This window comes from Gorilla gorilla, chromosome 5 (genome assembly GCF_029281585.2).
Source record: "Gorilla gorilla gorilla isolate KB3781 chromosome 5, NHGRI_mGorGor1-v2.1_pri, whole genome shotgun sequence".
In the NCBI taxonomy this organism is placed as follows: domain Eukaryota; kingdom Metazoa; phylum Chordata; class Mammalia; order Primates; family Hominidae; genus Gorilla; species Gorilla gorilla.
In genome coordinates this window covers 155,872,460-155,899,768 of record NC_073229.2, presented here as the reverse complement: position 1 = coordinate 155,899,768, position 27,309 = coordinate 155,872,460, and the positions used below count along the sequence as shown (strand labels likewise).

Sequence of the window (27,309 nt, the reverse complement as noted above, 5' to 3'; positions counted from 1 at the left end):
TATATTAGTCACACAAAAAATGAGAAAGACAATGCTACCTGAAGCTCACTAATGCAACCCTTTTGAATGGGACATCAGCCCTTTCAATATAAGCCAGGATTTAGTGCTACTATTACTGCAAGCTAATTTCTGTGGATGTGTCAGCTCCAAAATGAAAACAATTAAGATAAAAGCAACTAATATGCATATAAAATAATGTTGATGGAAGGTTTAAAAATAAATTCCAAGTAGCTTAGACTTAGAAATATACAATATGAATTTCTCAAAAACCCAGATTAAGGTCATTGCATTAACTTAAATATATGTATTAAGAGTATTGTATACTTACACTGAGGTTTCTAACAATTTCCTCAGAATTAACTGTTTCAAAAGAAAAAGAAATAAATGACATTACAATTGATAACGAACAAATGCAAAGAATGTGAACCACTCAGGTGAATTTGATACATTCACTTATTAATAACTGTGATCTGGTAAAATTATATTAAAAATTATTTCAAGCAAAGAATTATTTTAGCATTTAGAACTGAGTAGGATATATTTCAACCTAACAATATTAGATATTACCATAGACTTTATAGACTGTACTTAAGCATGGGAATTTCCCACTTGTTTCTCTGTGGTCTTCTCAAGAAGTCAGCAGAGGGTCTGATAATCCCAACTTCCTCTCAGAATTAGTGGACTATGGTTATTCATTTTCAGTTTTACTCTTTTTTTCATATAGGTGTCTTCATACTTACAACTAAAAAAGTCATGAGGTATATTATGAGCTCGGATGCGGGGGGCAGGCCCTTCGTACATGTAGAAGAAGTTTATTCTGGGAAAATAATCAGTCATGTATTCCATCTTGTTACAATAAGTCTGGTCCATTCCTGAATAAAAAAATAATCATAATAACCCACTGAATGTATATAAATGGCAACGGTTGATTTCTGTCTTGTCAAATAGAAGACATTTTATGTTACAGATCTCAAACTAAGCTTCACTGAGAATTTACGCAATTCACCCTATTACTCTACTCTGGCAGAAAATTGTGGCAGTGGAGAAGGGTCATGTTTGAGGGAAGAACAGATGGGTATCATAAACAGATCATTTGTTCAATGTATAATAGGTTAATGGAAATAACCTTTACCTTTAAAAGTATATTATTTAGGCTGTGCTCCGTGGCTCACACCTGTAATCCTAACACTTTGGGAGGCTGAGGTGGGCGGCTCACTTGAGGCCAGGAGTTCAAGACCAGCCTAGCCAACATGATAAACCCCATCCCTACCAAAAAATACAAACGTTAGCCAGGCATGGTGGCGTGCCCCTATAGTCCCATCTACTCGAGAGGCTAAGGCACGAGAATCATTTGAACCTCGAAGGTGGCAGTTGCAGTGAGCCGAGATTGTGCCACTGCACTCCTGCCTAAGTGACAGAACAAAATTCTGTCTCAAAAAAAAGTATAAAGTAATGTAAATTTATATAAGGAGTACGTGCTATAAAAAGATTTGGTAGTTAACCTTTTTTATTTGAAGACTTTTCAGACTGCACATGAATTTTTTTTTTTTTTTGAGACAGAGTCTTGCTCTGTTGCCCAGGCTATAGTGCAGTGGTGTGATCTCGCTTCACTGCAGCCTCCACTTCCCGGGTTCAAGTGATTCTCCTGTCTCAGCCTCCCAAGTAGCTGGGACTACAGGCATGTGCCACCACACCTGGCTAATTTTGTATTTTTAGTAGAGATGGGGTTTCACCATATTGGCCAGGCTGGTCTCAAACTCCTGACCTCAGGTGATCCACCCACCTCAGCCTCCCAAAGTGCAGGGATTACAGGCCTGAGCCATGGTGCCTGGCTTGCATATAAATTATTATTTTAATTAATTTCTTTTAACAAAATGTACATCAAAAGTTTCCATTTAATTTTAAAACAATAAGGCAAAGTGTTAGGGAACTACCTTAGAAATTTTAAAAATACATTACTATGTTTCCCATTATCTGGATGCTCTAAAATATGACCAAAAGTTCTGCAGACACACTATTTTTCTTCCTCATGCCCCATGGCTGGTCCCTTCACAGATATTGGGGCTTGACTTTAAATGTCCTCCTTAAGAAGACAGTTTGACCACCGTAGCTAGGAAGGATCTACTCCACATCTAGGAAAGTGCCTATCACTGAGTAGGCACTTAAAAAAATATCTGTAGAGGGCAGGCCCGGTGGCGCACGCCTGTAATCCCAGCACTTTGGGAGGCCGAGGTGGGCGGATCACAAAGTCAGGAGATTGAGACTAACCTGGCTAACACGGTGAAACCCCATCGCTACTAAAAATACAAAAAAATTAGCCGGGCGTGGTGGTGGGCGCCTGTAACCCCAGCTACTCGAGAGGTTGAGGCAGGAGAATGGCATGAACTCGGGAGGCAGAGCTTGCAGTGAGCCAAGATTGGGCCAGTGCACTCCAGCCTGGGTGACAGAGCGAGACTCTATCTCAAAAAAAAAAAAAAAAAAAATACCTGTAGAATGAGTGCATATGTACTTCAAAACTGTTTGAATGCATTTTGCGTGAGGTGGGAGAGGGTGTCTCCACTGTTTCACTTCCTTTAACATTCAGGTTAACCAAAATCAAGAGTTAACCTCAAGTAGAGAAATGTGAGGTGACAGTAACTTTAAAGATGAAAAGCTATGAATAAACACACATCTATTTACATAACTAAAAAAAAATACACACGGTGTGGCAAAACTTGCCAATTACAGTAAACTGCAGCCAATTTACATGAACGAATCATGGCTGGAAAGAAGGTCCCAAAGCACTTTTTAGATGGAATAAAAACCCAACCACATCCCTGTTAAATATCATTAACTCTACTTTTACAAAACATAGTGTCTGTGGGTAGGTTTTCAGGGGTATCAGAATAATTAAACTAGAAAATTTAATGTAGTCCTCTTTTCATCACATTCTACCACAATTCATTCCTTGCTTCTTCAAGAGACTTTAGGTCTGGAAGTAGAGATTTTAAAATATCACTATTATTTGTGTATGATTTCTGAAGTGATAAATTATAGTCAATGATAAAATAAGAATGTTTTTTAAAAGCATACCATGGTCAGCCAGAAGGATGATATTGACACAGTTGTGCAAATTCCGCTGCTTCAGGCCTTCCATCAACATCCCAAAAGCATGATCTACTACCTGTAAGGCTTTAATTACCTAAAAAATAATTTGGAGTTAAGATTGTCATAATGAATTGTCTTAATTAGCCAAACCGTTATCTAATCAATTAAAAATTAAACACATCTCCATCTCTGAAATTGCTGGTTTTGAAACAGAACCTCAGAGCCCAGCACTAGCACCCATGCTACCATATTCATCAAATACCAATTCCCTAAATTTCTATAAACAAAAATCTAAATCATACTTCCTACAAAGGAAGATAGACTGCTGGCCAATAAATACGTGAAACCATGTTGAATGTCAACTAACACTATTCAACTGTAAAAATTTTCATAGTGATGCTCTCAGTTAGAAAGAAGAGTGGACAGATACTTCTAAAACAGCCTAAGGGTCACATACACTCCAGAGGGTCATGTGACAATAGGTTTCCAGGGAGTTAAAAAGAGCATCTGCAACTCAATGATTCTACTTCTGGGCATTTGTCCTAAGTCAACACTTGGAGTACAAATGGAGACTTGCATACAAACACAGTCATCACATTATTGATTTATAATTTAAATGCAAGGAAAAATAATTTATTTATTTATTTATTTTTAGGGACAGGGTCTTACTCTGTTGCCCAGGCTAGAGTACAGTGACACAATCACAGCTCACTGCAGCTTTGATCTTATGGACTAAAGCAATCCTCCTGTCTCAGCCTCCTGAGCAGCTAGCACCACAGGTGGACACCATCATGCCTGGCTAATTCCTTAATTTTTTGTAGAGATTCGATCTCATTAAGTTTCCCAGGCTGTTCTCAAACTCCTGGGCTCAAGTATCCTCCTGCCTCAGCCTCTCAAAGTGTTGGAATTACAGGTGTGAGCTGACACGCTTGGCCACAAGGAAAAGTAAATGATGACACATTCTTAAGAAGACTTACTCTACATCCATGAAAAGATACTTTTAAAGAACAGTGGGGCAGGGTGTGGTGGCTCACGCCTGTAATCCTAACATTTTGGGAGGCTGAGGCAGGTGGATCACCTGAAGTCAGGAGTTTGAGACAAGCCTGGCCAATATGGCGAAACCCCATCTCTACTAAAAATGCAAAAATTAGTTGGGCGTGCTGGCAGGCACCTATAATCCCAGCTACTAGGGAAGCTGAGGCAGGAGAATCACTTGAACCCCGGGGGGGCAGTGAGCCAAGATTGCACCACTTCACTCCAGTCTGGGTGAAAGAGTGAAACTCCCTCTCCCCATCCCCCCAAAAAAACAATGGCATAGGAAAATAGTCACAAAACAATGTTAAGCAATAAAAATGAAAACCAAACTGTATACATATTGCATAATCCTGATTTTGTTTTGAAATATATTTAGCATTTCTTAGTAAACATGCGTACACAGAAAACTATAAGGAAATATATCAAAGTACTATTGACAGTGGTTGTCTCTAAATAGTAGAATTGGAGTTCATTTTTATTTTATTGTTTATACTCACTGCCTTTGTGTTTTTTAATTTTCTACACTTTATGAATATAATCATGGAACTAATATAAAGTTTAAGTAAATTTCACTGATGTAAATTTTCTGTGTTTTTTTTTTTTCCAGTGAATAAGAAAGCATAATAGCAATGGATTGGGGAAATAAATGTTTTATCTCTCAGAGTACTATTATAACAATGATTGCCTCTTCTTTTTCTTTTTTTAAGAAGGAATTTTACAAGCCTGATAGAGTTAAGGTCTTTAGTGCATTATCTCTTGAAATCCTCACAGCAAATATTCATGGAAAGTGCTACCGGAACAGTCAGTTGTAAAGGTCAGGAAACTTGAGGTTTAAAGAAGTTAAGTGACATGTTCACAGTCCTTCAGTTAATAAGGGACAGAGCAGGACTTGAACACAAGCCACTCTCTATCTACAGCTCAATCCATCATCAACTCCAAGATGCTTTCCTGGCCTTCAGTCTTAGTGTGACCTGCACTTTGGTTTGCCAGCGAGAGTTACTGTTTCCACCTGTTGTCATGACATAACGTTCTTTTTACATAGTCATCTGATTCACTCCCCCAACCACACCAAGAACCCCCTCCTCTTCTGTCCTCTGCCAGCACCCTGGCATATGGCTGCCATTGGACTCTTTACAGTTTTGAAATCATCTGTGTACCTGTCTGCCTCTCAAGGAGAGCATGAGTTCTTACAGGAAAGGGATCATGCAACCCAAACCATTACATATTTCTTGAACCCAGATTCTGTCATGAAGTACACACTCCATAGAATGTGAAATGCCAGTTCCCAACTCTCACCCAACCAAAGGAAAGAAACAAGAAATTCCTATAACGGGCAACAATTGAGTAGCTTTGATAAGTTTGAGTGATAAGTTTTCCACTTAGTGAATGGGCCAAAATAAACTAAAATCGCCTTTTTACTGTCAATTTATAAGTCATATTAACTCTGAATAAAGGTATGCGATTAAAACTAACAATAATAATTAAGAAAGTCACAAAACCTTCTACTTCCATTCATTTGCCTCTTCTTCTCAAGTTTTAAGTGACAGTTGGTCCTAACCCTTCTATTTTCTCTCTTTGCTTTCTCCTTAGGCCATCTCCACTTCTGTGCACCATCTATATGCTGCCGATATCCCAGATCTTCACCTCCTTTGAGCTTTAAATCCACATTTATTTGTCTTCTGGACATCCTCATTTGGACATCACAGGCACCTCAATTGCAAAACAAGCATCTCCCCAAACTTACCCTGCTTTAGCAGTCTTATTAATATAAATGGGACCACCTGCTGGCACATGATAGAAACTAGGAACTCAATCTTGATCCCCCAACCCCCTCACCCAACTCACATTAAGTCATGCCAAGTCTATCTCCTAAAAGAATCTCAGTTATATCTTCTTCCATCCACAATGTTTGCCTCTACCTTAGTCCAAATCACTGTTATCTCTTTTCTGGAATGTTGGGAAAGCTAACCTGTCTCTCTCCACTTTCCCCTGCTTCCTCCAACTCATTCCTCTTACACAATAAAAGTGATCTCTAAATACACATAGATCTGGTCCTGTCACCTCCTTTATTACAATGCTTCAATGCTTCTTATTGTACTTTTTCTAGACTGCAAGGACCTGCAAGGCCCTTCAGGATTGGTGCCTGACTCCTTCTCTGGGCTTCCTCTTATCCCTCTTCCCTGTTACACAATGCTGCAGACATTGGTGGGAGATAATTCTCATAGCTTGTCCAACAGCTCTGGCACAGCAGAACACAAATAAGGGTGAGCTGCTACTATTATTCTTACCATGATCACGCTGTCTACTTGCTGAGCCATCTAGCCATTTGTTTGTCAGACCATTTGTTCATTTTATGTGTTCCTCCTATGTGCACAGCTCTTTCCTCAATAAGACCACTTGCAAATTCTGTTTCCTTTTTGTCACTCAGAGGAGAGTCTCCTAACCAGCCCAAATTTGCACCCTACTCTAGACTAGATTGAGACTGATTAGATAGATCTCTTGGGGGACTCCGATCTTTTCCTTTGCAGCACTTTTCAAAATTATACTTAAAATGTACTTGGGTTTTGAACTAGACCACTGAATGGAAAAAAAAAAAAAAACAAAAAAGGACATGGTACCTAATCTCAAGTCAGCTCCTAAGGTGCAACGAATGCAAATAGAGTGTCCCTTCTCAAAGGACAAATCATATCAAACACGGCTAACAGTTAAAATAGAAAAGAATGGCTGGGTGCAGTGGTTCATGCCTGTAATCCCAACACTTTGGGAGGCCGAGGCAGGTGGATCACCTGAGGTCAGGAGTTCAAGACCATCCTGGCCAAAATGGTGAAACCCTGTCTCTACTAAAAATACAAAAATTAGCCTAGCGTGGTGGCGCATGCCTGTAGTCCCAGCTACTCAAGAGGCTGAGACAGGAGAACTGCTTGAATCCGGGACATGGAGGTTGCAGAGAGCCGAGATTGTGCCACTGCACTCCAGCCTGGGTGACAGAGCAAGACTCCATCTCAAAAAAGGAAAGAAAGAAAGAGAGAGAGAGAGAGAGAGAGAAAGAAAGGGAAAAGAAGGCATGGTGAATATATTTTAGATAGTTCACGCTTAGAGTAACCTGAAAAGGCATACAATTCTGTGATACAGTCTAGCGCTGTGCAGGAATACAACAGAGGCCCAAGGCTTAAAAGTGGTGAGGCCTGAGTGAGTCCCTATACTAGGAATCATTTTGGCCTAATAGGAAGGAATTTAAAAAAAGCTTTTCTGAGAAATTGCAAAGGCATGCTGCCAGAGCGAATACGCTTGCATTCCAATTGAGGACAATTGTCAACGAGTTTCCATGGGGTGGGGAAATGCCACATTCATGGCAGCTTTTGCAACTTTCCACTGTGTCCAAGACAATAGAGGCTTTAGCGGAGTTTAGAAGACAGAACGGCTTGTTTTGTTAAAAGCAATATTTAAGGACTATGTTTGTGTAGTAAAATCATAACAGAATGGCCTAGATAATGAATAAACTTATATTAGAGAGTCCACTTCAATGATAATGGGAGCCTAGAAGGGAAACAACTCTGCCTGAGGCAATAACATGTTAAATCCAATTATAAGGAACTTATAAATGAACTGTGGGGGAGTAGACAGCTGGATATACCACAGTGGACTTGCAGGTGACTTAGCCTGAAATGCACCACATTAGTATGAATTGGCTTGTGTAGTATCTAGCCTTGATGTTTTCATTATATGCAACAACAGTGCCACATCTAATATTCAATGAGGGCTTTTCAAATGACTCAATATATAGTTAATAAGGCAGTTGTCCTTTCTAGAATTTCAACTATTTTATGGTTAAGCAGGCAGTTGAACCATGGCATCCCTTTTATACCTTTAACTATTTTGATCTTCTTGTGTATGTATCAAATACATTTGTGCTCAGTAGAAGTTAAAGAATACTATCTTGTTTTGTGGGTTAGGGTTAGATGATTTTACATTTTTTTTTTCTTTTAAGAAAACAACAACTTACTCTGGCACTGACTGGTCCACCTGCATGTCCAGAGGAATCAGGTTCTTCAAAATACATGGTATAAAACCTGGGTCTAGGGGTAAAATTGAAACAGAAATATATTATCCATTTGCTATAAACATACAGGCTGGATTGGGGGATTTTGTAGATCTTGGGCTTGCTAGCCATTGCCTTTTCTTTCTCTCTAACCTCCTCCTCCTTGTTCAGACCCAGTAGTTCTACTTGGCTCCAGCAAGGATAGGTTTCCTAACAGGAAATAAATAAGACCTTCCCAGATACAAGCAGTGGTACGCCCCTACTGTGAAACTCTGTTTTGTTCTTGCAGTTAAGACCACTCTTGGTGTGTCTCAGTCCTTTCTGTTTCCTGGTTTCTGACTTTTTGCTGATTCTTGGCTCTGTTATACCAAGTTCTTTCTTCTGGTGTCTGGTTTCTGATGCACTGTTTACCTGGAGCTCCTGATTAGCCTTCCCTCACTCCAATCTGTGGGTATGGGCTTGATGGAGCACCTTGTGCTCTTGGAGTCTGTCCTTATAACTGAGTGTCAGGCCTGCTCCCAGCTCTGCTCCATTCCATATCTGGCTCTGGTTCTGTGATATTTGCATCTGATCTCTGGTGCTGGCTCTATCTCTGTTGTTCAATAATGTCAACCACATTTTCGAAAACAAAAAGTTACCAGCTGCCAGGAATAATTTCTTTTTTTATTTTTGAGACAGATATCACTGTGTCACCCAGGCTGGAGGGCAGTGGCATGATCATACTCACTGCAGCCTCAAACTTCTGGGCTCGAGTGATCATTCCGCCTCAGCCTCCCAAGTAGTTAGGACTACAACTGCGTGCCACCATGCCCAGCTAATTTCTTTACATTTTTTTAGAGACAGTATCTCACTGTGTTGTCCAGGTTGGTCCAGGACTCCTGGGCTCAAGTGATCCTCCTGCCTCAACCTCCCAAAGTGCTGAGATTACACGAGTGAGACCCCCTGCCCAGCCAGGAATAATTCATGAAAAGTGTCCATTAAAAGGCAATGCCACATCGTTTCGAAAATAGCCAAAAATTGTAATTTAAAGTAAAAAAAGAAAAACTTCATTTTTTACCCATATATATGCCACTATGCCTGCACTTTTCTGACACTAGACATTACCTTTCAGCTTTGGGCAGGTCCAGCCATTTTAACAGTGTAGAAATCCTCTCTTCAAATGGGACACTTCTGAAAAAATAGGGTAGAAATAATTCTTTAAAATGAATCAGATCAAGAATAACTCCATTACATTCCTATTCAGAAAGGTTAATATCTTCAGCTACCCATTTTGTGTTCCTATATAATCACAATACTGGAAGGTATTCAGTATTATTCAAAGGGATTTCTGTTTATAGATACACTTGCGGCACTATAAAAGAAATGTAGATTGTTTTATTTCACCCCACCCTTCTCTCTTTCAGTTTCTCCTAACTAAAATAAAAGACAATTGATTATGATCCATTCATTCAATTTTTAAAAATTTATGCATATGCATATGTTGAACATCTATTGCTGGATACTATTTGTTCATTCAAAACAGAATTTATCAGTGAGGAAACCAAAGATTACATTCTAATGCAGGAAGACAAGTACCAAACAATAGACCTAATATAAAAATAAATTATATAGTGTATTAAAAGGTGATAAATGCTGTGGACAAAAAAAAAAAAAAAAAAAACTAGAGCAGAGTAACTGAGATGAAGGTGGTTTGAAATTTTAAATCTTAAGTATAACTGGGGTAAGACAATATTCAGAAGGTAATTTTTCAACAGAGCCGGAAGGCAGGGAAAGAGTAGGCATTCGGATCCATGGAGCAAATCATCTCAGGGAGGGCAAACAGCCAGTGCAATGTCCTGCAGCAGAAGCAAGTCTAGCATGTTGAAGTCCACCAACGAGTTCAGAGTGAGCACCCGAGGGAGTAGCAGAAGGGGAGGTCTGAGAGGTAAGCGGACACCAGAGGTCATGCCACACAGGGCCTTGTAAGCTTTTACTCTGAGTGACACAGGGAGCCATTGAAGTTTTTGGTGCAAAATAATGCCATAATTGGACTTGCATTTTATTTTATTTTATTTTATTTTATTTTATTTTATTTTATTTTATTCATTTGAGACGGAGTCACGCTCTGTCGCCCAGGCTGGACTACACTGCAGGATCCCCTGATCTCAGCTCACTGCAACCTCTACCTCCTGGGTTCAAGCTATTCTCCCACCTCAGCCTCCAGAGTAGCCAGGATTAGAGGTAATGCGTCACCATGCCCAGCTAATTTTTGTATTTTTTCTTCTGGTAGAGACAGGGTTTCACCATGTTGACCACGCTGGTCTTGAACTCCTGACCTCAGGTGATCAGCTCACCTCAGCCTCCCAAACTGCTGGGATTACAGGCATGAGCCACCGCACCTGGCTGGACTTGCATTTTAAAGGAATCCCTCTGGTGGGTGGGATGAGACTAGATTATAAAGGATAAGAAGCAGAGATGAGTAAAGAGGCAACTGCAGTTAATACAGGCAAGAGATGACAGCTCGAACCAGAGTGGTAATGCTAGAGGTAATAAAAAGTTCTCAGGCTACATAGATTTTTAATTAGAGCCAAAAGCATTTACTGAGAGACTGCTTGAGTGACATAAAGGAAAGGAATCAATGGTGATTCCCAAGATTTTTGGCTTAAACAACTGGATTAATAGAATTGCCGCCAAGATTAAGACAGAAAACATCCTGATCCTTTCTGCCTAGCTGGGAGAATATCTGAAAGTGCTTCACTACCCGTTGTAAGGCATGTATATGGAAGGAAAGGAGCCATTTATAGCCACTTCTGATCCAGGCCAAAAGTAGGTAGCGGCTTTTAAACCTTGATACATTGCTGTCAGCCACATCTGTAAGAAGAGAAAATTTAGGATAAGCGAAAGTCAATAATTACTTTGGGTAGAAATGGTGTACCTTACTAGAAACTAAACAAGATTAATAGTTGCAACATGTATTAAAATTGAAATTTTAATCTTTGTAGCAATTAAAAGATATAATTATCTAAGAATCTGCCTCGAAAATCAAAAACGTAGCAAGCTACTAAGAAGCAAGATCATTTTTTTCAAACTGGTAAAATTGGATGGTTCCTCTCTCCCTTTAAAAGAATTACAACCTGTAATCCCAGCACTTTGGGAGGCCGAGGCAGGAGGATCACGAGGTCAGGAGATAGAGATCATCCCGGCCAACATGGTGAAACCCCATCTCTACTAAAAATACAAAAAAATTAGCTGGGCGTGGTGGTGCGTGCCTGTAGTCCCAGCTACTCGGGAGGCTGAGGCAGAAGTGCTTGAACCTGAGAAGCAGAGGTTACAGTAAGCCGAGATCACACCATTGCACTCCAGCCTGGTGACAGAGCAAGACCCCATCTCAAAAAAAAAGAAAAAAAAAAAAGACTTACAAAACAAAATGAGGAAAAACATTAACAGATAATCTTTCTGAGTAACTTCCAGAGGGATACATTTATAACCCAACACCCAAGTTTAAACATACTATTTGAGTTAACAACCATAAATGTTTTAAAAATTCAAGTTACAAATAGTGGTAAAACACCTTCGCACCCTCAGCCCTTAGAAACTAGATGGGTGACATAGAACTTGCTCCACTGAGTGAGAAGAGTGTCCTCCTGTCACACTGAGAAATGGAGGTTACTTCAGTTGCCACGCGTAGAATGCTACATACTGGTTGCCCATGCCACCAGGCTGGATTATTTTGTTCCTTTGAAGAAAGTGAAAAATTCTTGTTGAGATTTACATCATACATATTATTGTCAATGATGCCATGTGACTCTGGATACAAGCCCTAAAATGATAATTTCAAAAAAGATGTAAGATAAAATATTAGTAAAATAGAAATTTAAATTAAAATAGCACATGATCTATTACTCATACCTAGGAAAGGTACTATATACCTTTCAATGTAAAACACCTGGACCTGAACTTACATATCAGGAGATATTGTCATCCCTTGGCTTTCATAGGGCATTAGTTCCATGACCTCCCTCAGGTACCAAAATCAGAAGATGTTTAAGTCCCTGCTAGTAAATGGCTTGGGATTTGCATATAACCTATGCATACCCTCCTATATATTTTAATAATCTCTAGATTACTTATAATAGCTAATGCAATATACATGCTATGTCAATCATTGTTGTATTGTTTAGGGAATAGTGACAAAAAAAAGTCTGTACATGTTCAGTACAGACGCAATTTTTTTCCAAATATTTTCTTTCTTTCTTTCTTTCTTTCTTTCTGTCTGTCTGTCTGTCTGTCTGTCTGTCTTTTCTTTCTCTCTTTCTTCCACTTTTATTTTAGGTTTACATGTGAAGGTTTGTTACCTAGGTAAACATGTGTCATAGGGGTTTGTTGTACATATTATTTCATCACCAGGTATTAAGCCAGCACTCAATAGTTATATTTTCTGCTCCTCTCCCTCCTCCCACCCTGCTGCCTCAAGCAGACCCCAGTGTCTGTTGTTTCCTCTTTGCGTTAATAAGTTCTTATCATTTAGCTCCCACTTATAAGTGAGAATGTGTAGTATTTAGTTTGCTAAGGATGATAGTCTCCAGCTCCATTTATGTTCCCACAAAAAACATGAGCTTGCTTTTTTATGGCTGCATAATATTCCATGGTGTATATGTACCACTTTCTCTATCTAGTCTGTCATTGATGGGCATTTAGGTTGATTCCACCCAAATATTTTCAATCCACAGTTAGTTGACTCCACGGATTCAGAACCCACACATATGGAGGGCCAAGTGTGTATATATATATATTTTTTTTCTAGTTCTATTATGGTTTACAGCAGCAAATAAGTGACATTAGGCTGATAGCTTGTGCTGATGGTGTTAATATAACTTTTATGTGCTTAATAACTGTTTAATTAACTGTTTGTTAAAGTTTCCCATATTAGAATAATGGTTAGCCACTGGTTATATTATCAATAATAGCAAGGAATTTACTAGATAGAAGCTTTCTGTATATCAAATATCCTGGCTAAATTGAATTAAAGGGTGCTACCAGCATTTTAAAGGCAGCCTGCCAAGTCTCTATCCATCTTCCCTGCCATCCACCCACCTATCCATCCAATCATTTATTTAATCCAATCCCACATATTTATTTAATCACTCCACACATTTTCATTAAATGCCTATAGATTTTAGGGTCATTATTTTAGAACATTTTTATGTATATGAATATATATGCATATATATGTATAAAATATATAAATAGTAAATTAATTGCATTTGTGCATAATCCCTATTTTATGTATACATATATGTATATATGGTATATATTTATGTATATATGGTCAATTATTATTATTCATAGTAGTTATATTCTATAAAGTTGTCATGAACACTAAATTAATGATTACTGAACCATTGCTCCTAGGAAAAATATAGAGTTAGGTTCCTGAGAGCCTCTGATTACGACATTTTTGTCTTCTGATCAATGCATAACCTTCTTTTATGAGTGTTTTTGTTTAAAGTCACATTATTTATGTATATTGTTGGTTCACTATCACTCATGCCTCAGCAAAGTTTACCTAACACACATATTTCCTCTGTAAGGCAATTCATAGCCTTCTTGCTCTTAGGAACACCAGAAACCACATCAGCACTATGTAAGGGGACAATTTCAACCAGTGAAATCACCCCCAAAAAAGCACGAGAATATAAAAAGTATGGCATTCAATAGACAGTAAGATTGTGAAAATGGTACTTGTTTATAGTATGACAGCTAAAACAAGAAAGCAGAAAGTCTCCTGGTTAGACCTTAGCTAGGAATATAAGCATTGGGCAACTCAACTTTTTGTGCTTCTTTGTGATGGCTGCAATGACCACAAATGCACTATACTTATTGATTTGGGGGTTACAAATAAATTTTAGCGAGTAAGCAAACCCACAAATACAGAATCTGCAAGTAATGAGAATACATACATACATTTGTGTGGGGGTTAAAATTTAAATGTCATAGTTACTGTTCCATAGTAATAAAAGATTAAAACTCAAAGTAATGAAGACACAAATATCCTTTGAGGCAGCTGATGCCTTAAAATGTGTTATAAATCTATCTATCTTAAATAATTTTAATTTGAGCTCATTTTAATCATTCTACCTACACCTTTTTATACACTTTTCACACATTCTACCTACATCTTTTTTATATCACTTGCTTTTATTGCTTTATCTAAAGAGATGTAGACAGTGTGAATTCATTTATGAAAAAGAAGTTCTATCAAGTTAATTGTAATGAAAAGACTAGGAAACAACAAAATTTCCCACATCAAAGTAGTTGTCCCTATATATAGCCTACTGTTCCCAGCAGACCCTCAGACAAACAAAGGGCAATCGAAAGATCAGAGGAAAATGGTATTTCTCACATCAAAGGGTCTGTTTTTGGCTCGACACAGGTGAATTAACTTAATGCTGGACACTTATTCATAGTTCATTCCTCACAGCCCTGGATTGGCCTCATATTGAGCCATTCCTTCCCAGCCTGAATTCAGCCATGAACTATCCCCACATGTGCTCGAGAAGGGTAAGTCACAGAACTCGGTCAGTTCCTGCCCAAAGATGTCTGTTTATGTAGTCAGTTCTGGTCTTTGGCCTGTCTTACCACTGGGTCAAGCACTTACCGTGACAATGGTGTAATGATTTGGGAAGGTTTTGGTAGGATACATAGCTCTCATGTATTTTGAATGAATTCCACATGTTTCTGCAACAGAATATGGTGAGAAATTAGGAAGTTGTTTCTTCTTCAGTTTTTTTGGATAACTAAAAATCTGACCATGAAAGTCTCTCAGAAAAATAAACAAACTAAAAAGTGGATTAAAGATGGAAAGATGTTGAAATTCTGGTCTCTAAGCTTCCTCCATTCCAGGGAATGTCAGTCTTTTAGGAGAGGAGTGAGCTAAATCAAGGTGTATAGATTTTTTTCTAGAAGAGCCAGTGATACACATGTTAGGCTTTGCAAGGCTATGTGGTCTTTGTTGAAACACCTCCACTCTGCCATTGAGGCCCCAAAGCATCCATAGACAATAAATAAACAAATGAACATGGTCATGTTCCAATAAAACTTTCTTTATGGACATTGAAATTTGAATTTCAGGTAATTTGTACATGTCACAAAATATTCTTACTTTCTTCCAACCATTTAAAAATGTAAAACAGACTAGGCCCAGTGGCTCACACCTGTAATCTCAGCACTTTGGGAGGCTGAGACGGCAGATCACTTGAGCTCAAGAGTTCGAGGCCAACCTGAGCAACACAATGAAACCCCATTTCTGTATAAAAATTAAAAATTAGCTGGGCATGGTGGCATGCACCTGTGTAGTCCTAGCTACTCGGGAGGCTGAGGTGGGAGGATTGTTTGAGCACAGGAGATGGAGTCGGCAGTGAGCTGTCATCGCACCACTGCACTTCAGCCTGGGTGACAGGTTTATTTGAAACCCTGTTTCAAATAAATAAATAAATAAATAAATAATTTTTAAAATAAGTAAAACAATTCTCAGTATATATGGCAGGCCATACACAAACGAGTAGAGTGAACCAGTTTTGGCCTACGGGCCACAGCATGTTGACCCCTGAGCTAAATGTACTCTATATTATACACTGCCAGTTTGTTTGCTTTATATAGCATTGGCATCTAGCTGATAGTTCTTACATGTAAAGTATCTAATATAACAAAAGTCAACACTACTGTCTAGACAAATGAAAAAGGATTTCACTTGTGTAACTGCATAAGCCCATGTCATGTAGTACTGTTTACAAATTAAGCTAACTTTACGGCTTCTTACTTTTAGTACAGTTTCCATTAGACCAGGGAAGTTTCCTGTGATCTGTGTTTCACAAAGTATGACAGTAATTTAGCTTCATTGTTCTGTTGTTTTCAATCTGTGCAATAACCCTGTTTAAAGAGGTCAGAACCACTAGGGCACATTGCTATTTCCCCTGCAGCAGTGAAGTACAATAAATTTTCCACAGCAAAATTGTGTTGCCTCTACTTCTAAAATAAAGCTTCACCGTTATCAATTCTCTTTAGGTCAAAACAAAACATGAAATTAATTGTCATCCAAAAAGTCACAAGCTTTGCTGCTGAACACAATGAGTGTTTTCTCAAATAGACATGGGATTGGTCTCCTTCCCAGCCTCTGTTTCAGGAATTTCCTCCTTCAGAACCTTCTAGGGCCCCATATCAAGTCCACTACATAGGATTCTCTGATGTGGATTGGAAGGTAGGAGAAGAAGGAAAGGGAGTTCAAAAAAATCTACTTTTCCTTCTTTCTTTCTTTTTTTTTTTTTTTTTTTTTTTTTTTTTTTTTGAGATGGAGTCTCGCTCTGTCACCCAGGCTAGAGTGCAGTGGCGTGATCTCGGCTCACTGCAACTTCTGCCTCCTGAGTTCAGCCTCCCGAGTAGCTGGGACTACAGGTGCCTGCCACCACGCCCAAGTAATTTTTGTATTTTTTAGTAGAGATGGAGTTTTGTTATGTTAGCCAGGCTTGTCTCGATCTCCTTGCCTCAAGTGATCCACCTGCCTCACCCTCCCAAAGTGCTGGGATTATAGGTGTGAGCCCCTGTGCCTGGCTAAAAATTTACATTTTTAACAAGCACCCCAGGTCATCCTAATGTATTTAAGTTTGAGAACTGCTCCAGGACTTAATTTATAAAACATAAGATTAAAATAACCTTTATTTTTCTTATTTAATCAATACCACCAATAAGTAAATCTTGATCTCAATTAAGGAAAGACATTTAATATTGTTAAGAAGTCATATAACAAGAAAATAAAATGAGATCTAGTCCACTTACACAATTAAAATAATTTAAGTGGGAAAAAATTCATACAATGAACAGATACATAAAGTCAGTTTCTGCTTTAATATCCTTGAAACGGGTGGCAGACTCAAATTCTTAAATGGGTAAAGCTAGAGGATAAAATAAAATGCAAATTAAGCTACCGGTATTGTAAAAGCATGGCACCGTCCTAGTTATATGTCATAAACAAGACACATCTGCTGACTATAGACCCAAGCTACCGTTTTGTATTACCTGCCCTTGAACCACAGCTACTGAAGAAAGTCTACAGAAAGCACAGTCTTCTACCATGGTTTCTTCCAAATATGAATAATTTAAGTTATACTTGAACAGACTACTGGAAAGACACGCAATAAACCAATGAGCAGTTGCTTTTGCAAAGGAAAAGTAGGAAGACCAGGAAAGATGTTTTGTTCATTTATTTTTACTTATACCCTCAAATATTGCCTTAAAATGTTTACCTGTGTATTTTACTTCTAAAAAAAACAATTAAAAAAAGAAAGTACTAAACAAAATAATCTGAAAATATAAATGAGATAAACCTATGCAACTAGGTTTATAGTAACTAGGAACTATAAGAAGCAGCAAAGGTCTAAACAGGTGAGTAGGTAAAGCAACCAGAGAATGTACAGATCAAAACTGCAATGTAGGCTGAGCACAGTGCTCACGTCTGTAATCCCAGGATTTTGGGAGGCTGAGGCGGACGGATCACCTGAGGTCAGGAGTTCAAGACCAGCCTGGCCAACATGGTGAAACCCTGGCTCTAATAAAAATACAAAAATTAGCCCGGTGCAGTGGCGCGTGCCTGTAATCCCAGATCCTCGGGGGGGGTCGAGACAGGAGAATCACTTGAACCCGAGAAGCGGAGGTTACAGTGAGCTGAGATCGTGCCACTGTGCTCCAGCCTGGGTGACAGAGCAAGACTCCATCTCAAAAACAAACAAACAAAAAAAAAACGCAGAGCGAGACTCCGACTCAAAAAAAAACTACAATGTAGTCCTTATGAAATTCTTATAGGACTGGCACAATGAAATATTATTAAGATATCTGTACAAATGGAAAACATAGCAAACTGTTTACCAGTATTCACAGGCTGAAAATAGGTACTTTCATTTTATATGTAACTTAGTAGAATAACCTTGTAGAAAGATTAGCCATAATGTTGGCCTGTATCATTTCTAGCACTCAAAAAAAAATAAAGAATAATAAGCTCTGCAGGGGCTTCAGTCTTCCCAGAGTTGCAAGTATGCATTCAATCCCTTGGCACATAAAGAAGAAGGGTCAAAAGAGAGCAAAGAGGAGTGATGTTACCAAGATAACAGAATAGGAAATCTTGGACGACTCTTCCCACAGCAGACACAATCATTCAATAGCCACACATAAATCAATTCCCTTTGTGAGAAACCCAGAAACTACTTGAGAGGCTCCTGCTTACCAGGCAAGTATAACACCAGTTACATCGAAACCAGTAGGAAAAGCAGAACTGTTTCTTTGACATAATACCCATTCCCAGAACGACGCTATATGATCAGGAGAGAACTCTCAACTTTTAGTTTCTCCCCAAGGGGGAAAAAATTGGACCACACATCTAACACTCCAATTTTTCCAGGTGCTATCTGAGAAACTGGCTTCTAACTCACTTGAGTTAGAAGAGCTGAGACCCAGCATCTATTAGTCCCCTGTGTGCTACAAAGAACAAAGAGGAGATTCTAACGAGCACACAGGCACTCACCACAGCTTCTGCTCTTGGCTCAGCACAGAGAAATCAGGCAATAACCCCAACTCCCAGCTTCTCCCAGGGGAGGAAGAGTTGCACTAAGTGTCCAATGCCGCAACTTTTCCAGGGACTGCCCAAAGGACTGGCTTTTTCTGTCTTGTCTGTATTGGAGCGCTAATGGAACCTAGCATACTCTAGTCACCTGGGGGCCAGTGAGGAAAAACACACCGGTTTGATGTAGCATATTAGTCACCATAGCCCCTCTCCCTGGCACAGCACAGAGAAAAAAAGCAAAAGAAAGAAGATAAAAAAAGCCCCACAACCAAAACAAAACAAAATCCAGACCCCAACTTTTCTCTGGGGAGAGAAAGAATTGGACAAGACATCTAATGATCCAAATTCTCTGGTGACTGCCCGAGGAGCTGGCTTCCTTCCAAGATAAGTTTCACTCATCTTGGAACACCAATGGGACCTAGCGTACTCTAGACACGTGGGGCCCCTAACAACAAAGAAACAAGGCTGGACTAGCATGAAGGTTTAAGGGGCCTCCAGAATCGCTGATCAGGCCAACTGGCGAGGGTTTCTCCTATACGAGGCCGGTCCATGAAAACTGAGAAAGGTGACTGTTTTGTCCAACGTGCAGATGTCAACACAGAGAGTAAAGGAAAATGAATAAATGGGGAAATACGTTCAAAGCAAAGGAACAAGATAAATCTTCAGAAATTGACCTGAATGAAGCAGAGATACAATTTTCCTAACAGACATTTCAAAACAACTGTCATAAAGATGCTCATTGAGGTGATGAGAACAATGCATGAATAAAGTGAGAATTTCAACAAAGAGAGGCAAACTCGGGCCTTTAAAAATTATTCAGGCAAAGGAGCAAAAAGAAAAAAGAATGGAAAGAAGTGATGAAAGATTAAGAGAACTGTGGGACACCAACACGTGGATTAATATATGCATGATGGGGTTTTCCGGAGGAGAAAAAGAGAAAGAACCAGAAAGTTTATAGAAAGAAATAATGGCTAAAAACGCCCAAATCTAGGGAGGAAAAATGGGCAACCAGATCCAGGAAGCTTGAAGGATTCTAAATAAGATGAACCTAAAGAAATCCACACCAAGACATATTATAATCAAATGTCAAAAGTCAAAGACAATGAATTTTGAAAGCAGCAAAATAAAAGCAACTCACAATATACAAGAGAAGCCCTATAAAACTACCAGCAGGTTTTTTTTTTAAAGCAGAACCCTTACAGAACATTAAACCCAACACAACATGTTTTTCTCAAGTATGCATGGAACATTCTCCAGGATAGATCACATATTAGATCACAGAACAAGTCTTAACATATTTAAAACATTGGGATCATACCAAGTATTTTCTCCAACTACAATGGAATAACACTAGAAATCTATATTACAGGGAAAACTGAAAAATTTACAAATAATGTAGAAATTATGTAACACACTTTTGAACAACCAATGGGTCAAAGAAGAAATCAAAGGAGAAATTAGAAAATATTTTGAAACAAAATGAACGAACATGAAAATGGAATGCAGCAAAAGCAGCTCTAAGATGGAAGTTATAGTAATAAATGCCTACGTTAAGAAAGAAGAACAATTTCAAATAAACAATTTAATTTTGCACCTCAAGGAACAGAAAAAGGAACAAACTAAATCAAAGTCTAGCAGAAAAAAGAAAAGATGCAAGAAGAAATGAAATAGAGAATACAGAAACAATAGAATAAATCAATGAAACTAAGAATTGGTTCTTCGAAAAGATAAACAAAATTGACATACTTTTAACTAGACCAAGAAAAAGAGAGAAAACTCAAATAAATAAAATCAGAAAGAGGAGACATTACAATTGATACTGCAGATATAAAAGGTTCTTAAGAGAATACTATGAATAATTATATGCCAACAAACTGAATAACCTAGTAGAAATGGATAAATTCATAGAAACATACAATGTACCAAGACTGAATCTTAAATAAATAGAAAGTCTGAATAAGTCTATAAACAGTAAGGAGATTGAATCAATAACTAAAATCCTCCCAAGAAAAAGACCAGGACCAGATGGCTTCACTGACAATTTCTCTACCAAAAATTTGAAGAACTAATGCCAATTCTTCTCAAACTCTTCCAAAAAACTGAAGACCAAGAGAATGCTTTCAAATGAATAAGGCTAGCATTACCCTAATATAAAAGCTACACAGACAACACAATAAAATATAATTTCAGGTTAATATTCCTGATGAAAACAGATGCAAAAATATTCAACAAAATACTAGCAAACCAAATTCAACAACACAATGAAAAGATTATACCCCATGATCATGTGGGATTTATCCCTGGGGTGCAAGGATGGTTCAACACATGAAAATCAATTAATGTGATATATAGCATTAACAGAATTAGGGATAAAAATTACATGATCATTTCAATAGAAGCAGAAAGAGCATTTGATAAAATTCAACACCCTTTCATGATAAAAGCTCTCAACAAACTAGGAATACAGTCAGTCACGCATTGCTTAAAGACAGGGATACATTCCTAGAAATGTGTTGTTAGACAATTCCATCATTGTGCAAACATAATATGGTGTACTTAAGCAAACCTAGATGGTAAAGCCTACTATGCACCTAGGCTATATAGTAAAGTCCATTGTACAAATCTGTACAGCATGTTATCCTATTCAATACTGTAAGCAATTGTAACACAGTGATATTTGTATATTTATCCCTATCTATCTAAATATAGAAAATGTACAGTGAAAATATGATATAATACAGACCACTTATCATGATTGCAAGCCTGGAAGTTGCTCTGAGTAAGTCAGTGAGTGAGTGGTGAGTGAATGTGAAAATCTAGGACACTACTGTAAACTACTATAGACTTGATAAACACTGTACACTTAGGATACACTAAACTTATAAAAATGTATTTTTTTCAATAATCAATTAACCTTAGCTTACTGTAACTTTTCTACTTTATGAACTTTTAATTTTTTTAACTCTTTGACTCTCTTGTAATAACACTGAGTTTAAAACACAAACACATTGCACAGTTGTAAAAAATATTTTCTTTATATCTTTATTCTATAAGCTTTTGTTTTTTAATTTTTTGTTTTTACTTTTTAAATGTTTCTGTCAAAAACTAAGATACAAACTCACACATTAGCCCACACCGACATGGGGTCAAGGTCATCAACATCACTGTCTTCTACCTCCACCTCTTGCCCTACTGAAAGGTCTTCAGGGGCAATAATATGCATAGAGCTGTCATCTTCTATGATAACAGTACCTTCTTCTGAAATACCTCCTGAAAAACCTGCCTGAGGCTGTTTTATGGTTAACATTTTTAAATAAGTAGTAGTACACTCTAAAATAACGTACAAAGTATAAGTATAGCATAAGCTTGGCACAGTGGCTTATGCCTATAATTTCAGCACTTTGGAAGGCCAAGGTGGGAGGATCACCTGAGCCCAGGAGTTTGAGCCAGCCTGGGCAACATGCAAGACCCCATCTCTTTTGAAAAGAGTATAGTATAGTAAATACATAAACCAGTAACAGTCATTTATTATCATTATCAAGTATGATGTAATGTACATAAATATGTGTACTATTTTATGACTGGCAGTGCAGTAGGTTTGTCTTCACCAGCATCACCACAAAAATGTGAATAATGCATTGCACTATGACATTATAATTTCTATGACATCACTAGGTGGTAGGATTTTTTTTTTTTGAGACAAGAACTCGCTCTGTTACCCAGGCTGGAGTGCAGTGGTGTGATCATAGCTTACTGCAACCTTGAACTCCTAGGCTCAAGGGATCCTTCTGCCTCAGTCTCCTGAGTAGCTGGGACTACTGGCACACCCCATTGTGCTTAGCTAATTTTTTTTTTTTTTGGTAGAGACAGGGTTTCACTTTGTTGCTCAGGCTGATCTTGAATTCCTTGGCTCAAGCAATCCTCCTTCCTTGGCCTTCTGAAGTGCTAGGATTGCAGATATAAGCAACCATGCCCAGCTGGTGATGGGGATTTCTCAACTCCATTATAATGTATGGGACCGCCATTATATATGCAGTCTGTTGTTGATTGAAATGTTGTTATGTGGCACATGGCTATAGAAAAAAAATACCTCAACATAATAAAGATTATATGAAAAGTCTACAGCTAACATCCTATTCAATGGTGAAAATTTTTCCACCTAAGATCAGTAACAAAGCAAGACTGTCCACTCTTCTAGCCTGAGCAATTAGGCAAGAAAAAAAAAAAAAGGCAACCACATAGCAAAGAAAGAAGTAAACCTGTCCCTATTTTCAGAAGACATGATACTATCTACTGAAGCTCTAAATATACTGAAAGCTCTAAATAAATTTATTTAGAACTAATAAATGCAGTAAAATTGCAGGATGCAAAATCAACATACAAAAATCAGTTGCATTTCTATGTACTAATAATTAACTATTCAATCTCATTTCTAAACATTGAAAATAATAAAATTCTTAGAAATAAATTTAACTAAGAAAGTGAAAGACTTGTATATGAAAAGTATAAAATATTGGGAAAAGAAGTTAAGGAAGACATGTAAACAAATGGAAAGACACCTCATGTTCATGGACTGGAAGACTTAATATTGTTAAAATGTTCCTATTACCCAAAACAATCTACAGATTCAATGTAATCTTTATCAAAACCCCAATGACATTTATTACAGAAATAGAAAAAAAAATTAAATTGATAAGACCCCAGATAACCACGACAATCTTGAAAAAGAACAAAGCTGAAGACATCAAAGCTCCTGATTTCAAAATATATTAAAAATCTTCAGTAATTAAAACAGCATGTTACTGGCATAAAAACAGATGTATAGCCCAATGAAAAAGAATAGGGAGCCCAGGCTGGGCACAGTGGCTCACACCTGTAATCCCAGCACTTTGAGAGGCCAAGGCAAGCTTGAGCTCAGTAGTTCAAGACCAGCCTGGACAACATGGCAAAATGCCATCTGAACAAAAATACAAAAATTAGCCAGTCATGGTGGCATGCAGTGCCTGTAGTCTCAACTACTTAGGAGGCTGAGGGGATTGCTTAAGCCTGGGAGGCAGAGGTGGCAGTGAGCTGAGATCACACCATCACACTCTAGCCTGGGTGACAGAGTGAGACCCTATCTCAGAAAAACCAAAAAAAAAAAAAAAAAAAGAATAGAGATCCCAGAAATAAATCAATAAATCCAAGCCTATATGGTCAACCGATCTTCAAAAAGGGTGCCAAGAAGAATACACAATGGGGAAAGAATAGTTACTCCAACAAATGATGTCAGAAACTGGATATCCATATGCAGAAAAATGAACTTGAACTCTGATCTTATACCATACACAAAAATCAACTCAAAGTATATTAAAGATTTCAAAGTAAGACCTGAAACTATAAATCTTCTAGAAGGAAACATACGGGAAAATCTGCATGACATTGGTCTTGGCAATGATTTCATGAACATGATGCCAAAAGCCCAGGCAACAAAATAAAAAATGGACATGTAGGACTATATCAAACCAAAAAGTTTATGCACAGAAAAGGAAACAATCAATAAAATGAAAAGGCAACATATGAAATGGGGGAAAACACTTTCAAACCATATATCTGATAGGAAGTTAATTTCAAAAATATATAAGGAACTTCTACAACTTGATAGCAAAAAATACAATAGTCTCATTAAAAAATGGGCTAATGACCTAAATAGATATTTCTTCAAAGAAGAAAGATATCATGCATCTCTAAAGACATACAAATATCCTATAGGTGTATGAAAGATGTTCAATGTCACTAATCATCAGAAAAATGCATATCAAACCAAAATGAGGCTGGGCACAGTGGCTCACACCTGTAATCAGCACTTTGGGAGGCTGAGATGGAAGGATCACTTGAGCCCAGGAGTTTGAGGCCAGCCTGGGCAACATAGCAAGACCTCATCTCTAACATAATAACAATAATTAAAAATAAAAATTTAAAAATGAGATAGCACGTCACATCTGTTAGGATATCTAGTATCAAAAAAACCCCAAAAACAGGTGTTGATGAAGATATGCAGAAATTGGAACTCTTGTACACTGTTGGTAGAAAGGCAAAACGGCATAGCTGCTATGGAAAACGGTATGGAGGTTTCTCAAAAACGTAAAAATAAAATTATATGATCCAGCAATTCCACTTTTGAGTATCCAAAAGGGTTGAAATCAGGATCTCAAAGAGATATTAGCACTCCCATGTTCACTGCAGCACTACTCATAAGAGCCAAGATGTGGTAACAATCTATTTCTCTTTAAAGGATAAATAGATTTTTAAGGTGGCATATACATACAATGGAATATTATTTGGCCTTAATAAAAGAGGAAAATCTTGCAACATGTGATAACACGGATGAAACTTGAAGATATACTAAGTGAAATAAGCTAGTCACAGACACACTAATACTGTATGATTCCACTTATATGAGGTTATCTAAAATAGTTAAAATCATAGAAGCAAAGAATAGGATGGTGGATTCCAGGGGCTGGGTAAGGGGGAAATGTGGAATCATTAATCAATGGATATGAAGTTTCAGTTTTATAAAATAAGTAAATTCTAGGGATCTGCTGTACAACATTATGCCTATAGATAATAATACTGCATTGTACACTGAAAAATCTGTTAAGAGGATAGATCTCATGTTATGCATTCTTAACAAAATTTAAAAAGCAGACAGCAAATGACATCTGCTATGGCCAGTATAAGAGCTCTGCTGTTCACGAATGCCAACCTTGCAAACTCTAATCTCTAAAACTCTGCATATGTCCCCTGCTGGATCTCTGCTGTCTACCTGCTACTTCTAGTCTTATTTGATCCACAGATTCCCATCTAACTTTTCAGGAAGGCTGTCTTCTAAATAGGCCAAATCACCTCTATCCCACTTGACAGTTTCCTGATCTTGGCCCTGGCCCATCTTTGTCTGCTGCCACCTGCACTAAGACAAGACAATGTTCTTGCCTCATTAGAGTGTGATTCAGAGAGCCACTTCCTCGTCCACTTAACAGTCACTAATATGACTCGCTGCTCTGTGATATTGTTTAGGCTCAGTTTACACGACCATGGTGGCCCGACTCAGGCAGTTTGATGAAACCCTAGAGATGGGGCCCTGGACTCCCTTAACAGCAAGGCCTGCTGTCACATACCTCACCTCAAGACTAACATAATCCTAATCCTATTTAACCACATCTCTCCTTTTTCAATTTTCCCTCAAAACAGCCTCAGGTGGTCCTGAGAATATGTACCCCTACCTACCACATCTATTCTTAATTGGGCCTCTGAGAAACTAACAGCCCTATTTTGCCTAGGTAGGCCTAGCTGATCATAGCTTCACACATTTGGGGATTGAGATGTTGTTTATATGACTAAAAAATATTTTAAATGTTTTAAAATATTTTAAACATCAAAAGCAGAAAGCTCTTAGTGGCTGAATATTTCATTGATGTCATTTCTAATTCTCAATGGAATGAGCAAATCAAGGAATTTCACTTTAGAAAAGGTTCAGTTCACCCTGGCTAGTCAAATTCCCTTTTGACACCAGATTTGATATCCAGTTTATCAAGACAAATTTAGATAGGAAGATAGAAACTGAGAAGTGTTAGTTAACTTTCTAGGACAAAATAACTCAGCAGAAAAATGACAGGTCCTGGATTTGGAAAACAGTCTCTTTGCTAAAGATCTGCCTCAGGGAATGAGGGAGAAGCTGAAGAAACAATGCACCTTGAGTTGCAGGAAGTAGTGATCTATCTTCCTACAACCATGGCATTTGGGGCTGGAATTAACAGTAGAAATCATCAGATCTAGTCATTTCATTTTACAAATGAGGAAACTGAGGCCCAGAAAAGTCAGTCAACTTACCCAGAGTCAAACAGCTATTTTTAATAACTTGAAGAAAAAGAAAAACAATAAACCAGTAAAAATGACATAAAATTTGAGAACTTTAGGGATATAAAACAGCCTCGGAGGAGGGAGAAGAAAGAGAGGAATTGCAGGGCAGTGAAGAGTGTGCGCCTTGGAGTTAGCTCTCTGATTCTAACTAACTATGCCGCTTCTTAGCATTGTATCCTTGGGTACTCAACTTCTTTAAAAAAAAATTATTATTAAATAGAGATGAGGTCTCACTATGTTGCCCAGGCTAGTCTCAAACTCCTGAGCTCAAGGGATGCTCTAGCCTCCGCCTCCCAAAGCGCTAGGATTACAGGCATAAGCTACCACATCCAGCCTCAACTTCTCTTTATTACTACCTTTATTAAATTGTGTGAAGGCCAAGTGTCCTAACACAGAAGTACAACATTATAATAAAGTTGATAATAAAATAATTATAACAATAACTTAAAACCACCCATTGTATGCCACATATCAAACAGCTATTTTTTGAATGCTACCTGTACATTCTCACAGTAATCCTATCGGGTGGGAAGTCACCATTTCACAGATGAAGAGACTGGGGCACTAAAAGGTGAAGGAAAGTTGTCTGAGACCTCACAGCTAGCAAGTAGTACAGTCCGGTTGTAGGCAGTTTGATTCCAGAACTGGAAATAGATCCTGG

At 38.0% G+C, this 27,309-nt stretch overlaps 1 protein-coding gene across 7 annotated transcripts in view; it reads right to left on the bottom strand.

Moving 5' to 3' along the window:
• The window catches only part of ENPP3 (ectonucleotide pyrophosphatase/phosphodiesterase 3), a 105,616-nt gene that overhangs the window by 44,527 nt on the left and 33,780 nt on the right, over positions 1-27,309 (bottom strand). For all 7 annotated transcript variants that reach the window (XM_063707875.1, XM_063707873.1, XM_063707874.1 and 4 more), the window contains 8 exons: positions 14,799-14,878; positions 11,841-11,960; positions 10,902-11,011; positions 9,266-9,331; positions 8,126-8,198; positions 3,073-3,181; positions 741-872; positions 329-360 (listed from right to left, as the gene is read on the bottom strand). In XM_063707875.1, coding sequence (XP_063563945.1) covers positions 329-360; positions 741-872; positions 3,073-3,181; positions 8,126-8,198; positions 9,266-9,331; positions 10,902-11,011; positions 11,841-11,960; positions 14,799-14,878 — 722 coding nt within the window. The remainder of the gene's footprint in view (positions 1-328; positions 361-740; positions 873-3,072; positions 3,182-8,125; positions 8,199-9,265; positions 9,332-10,901; positions 11,012-11,840; positions 11,961-14,798; positions 14,879-27,309) is intronic.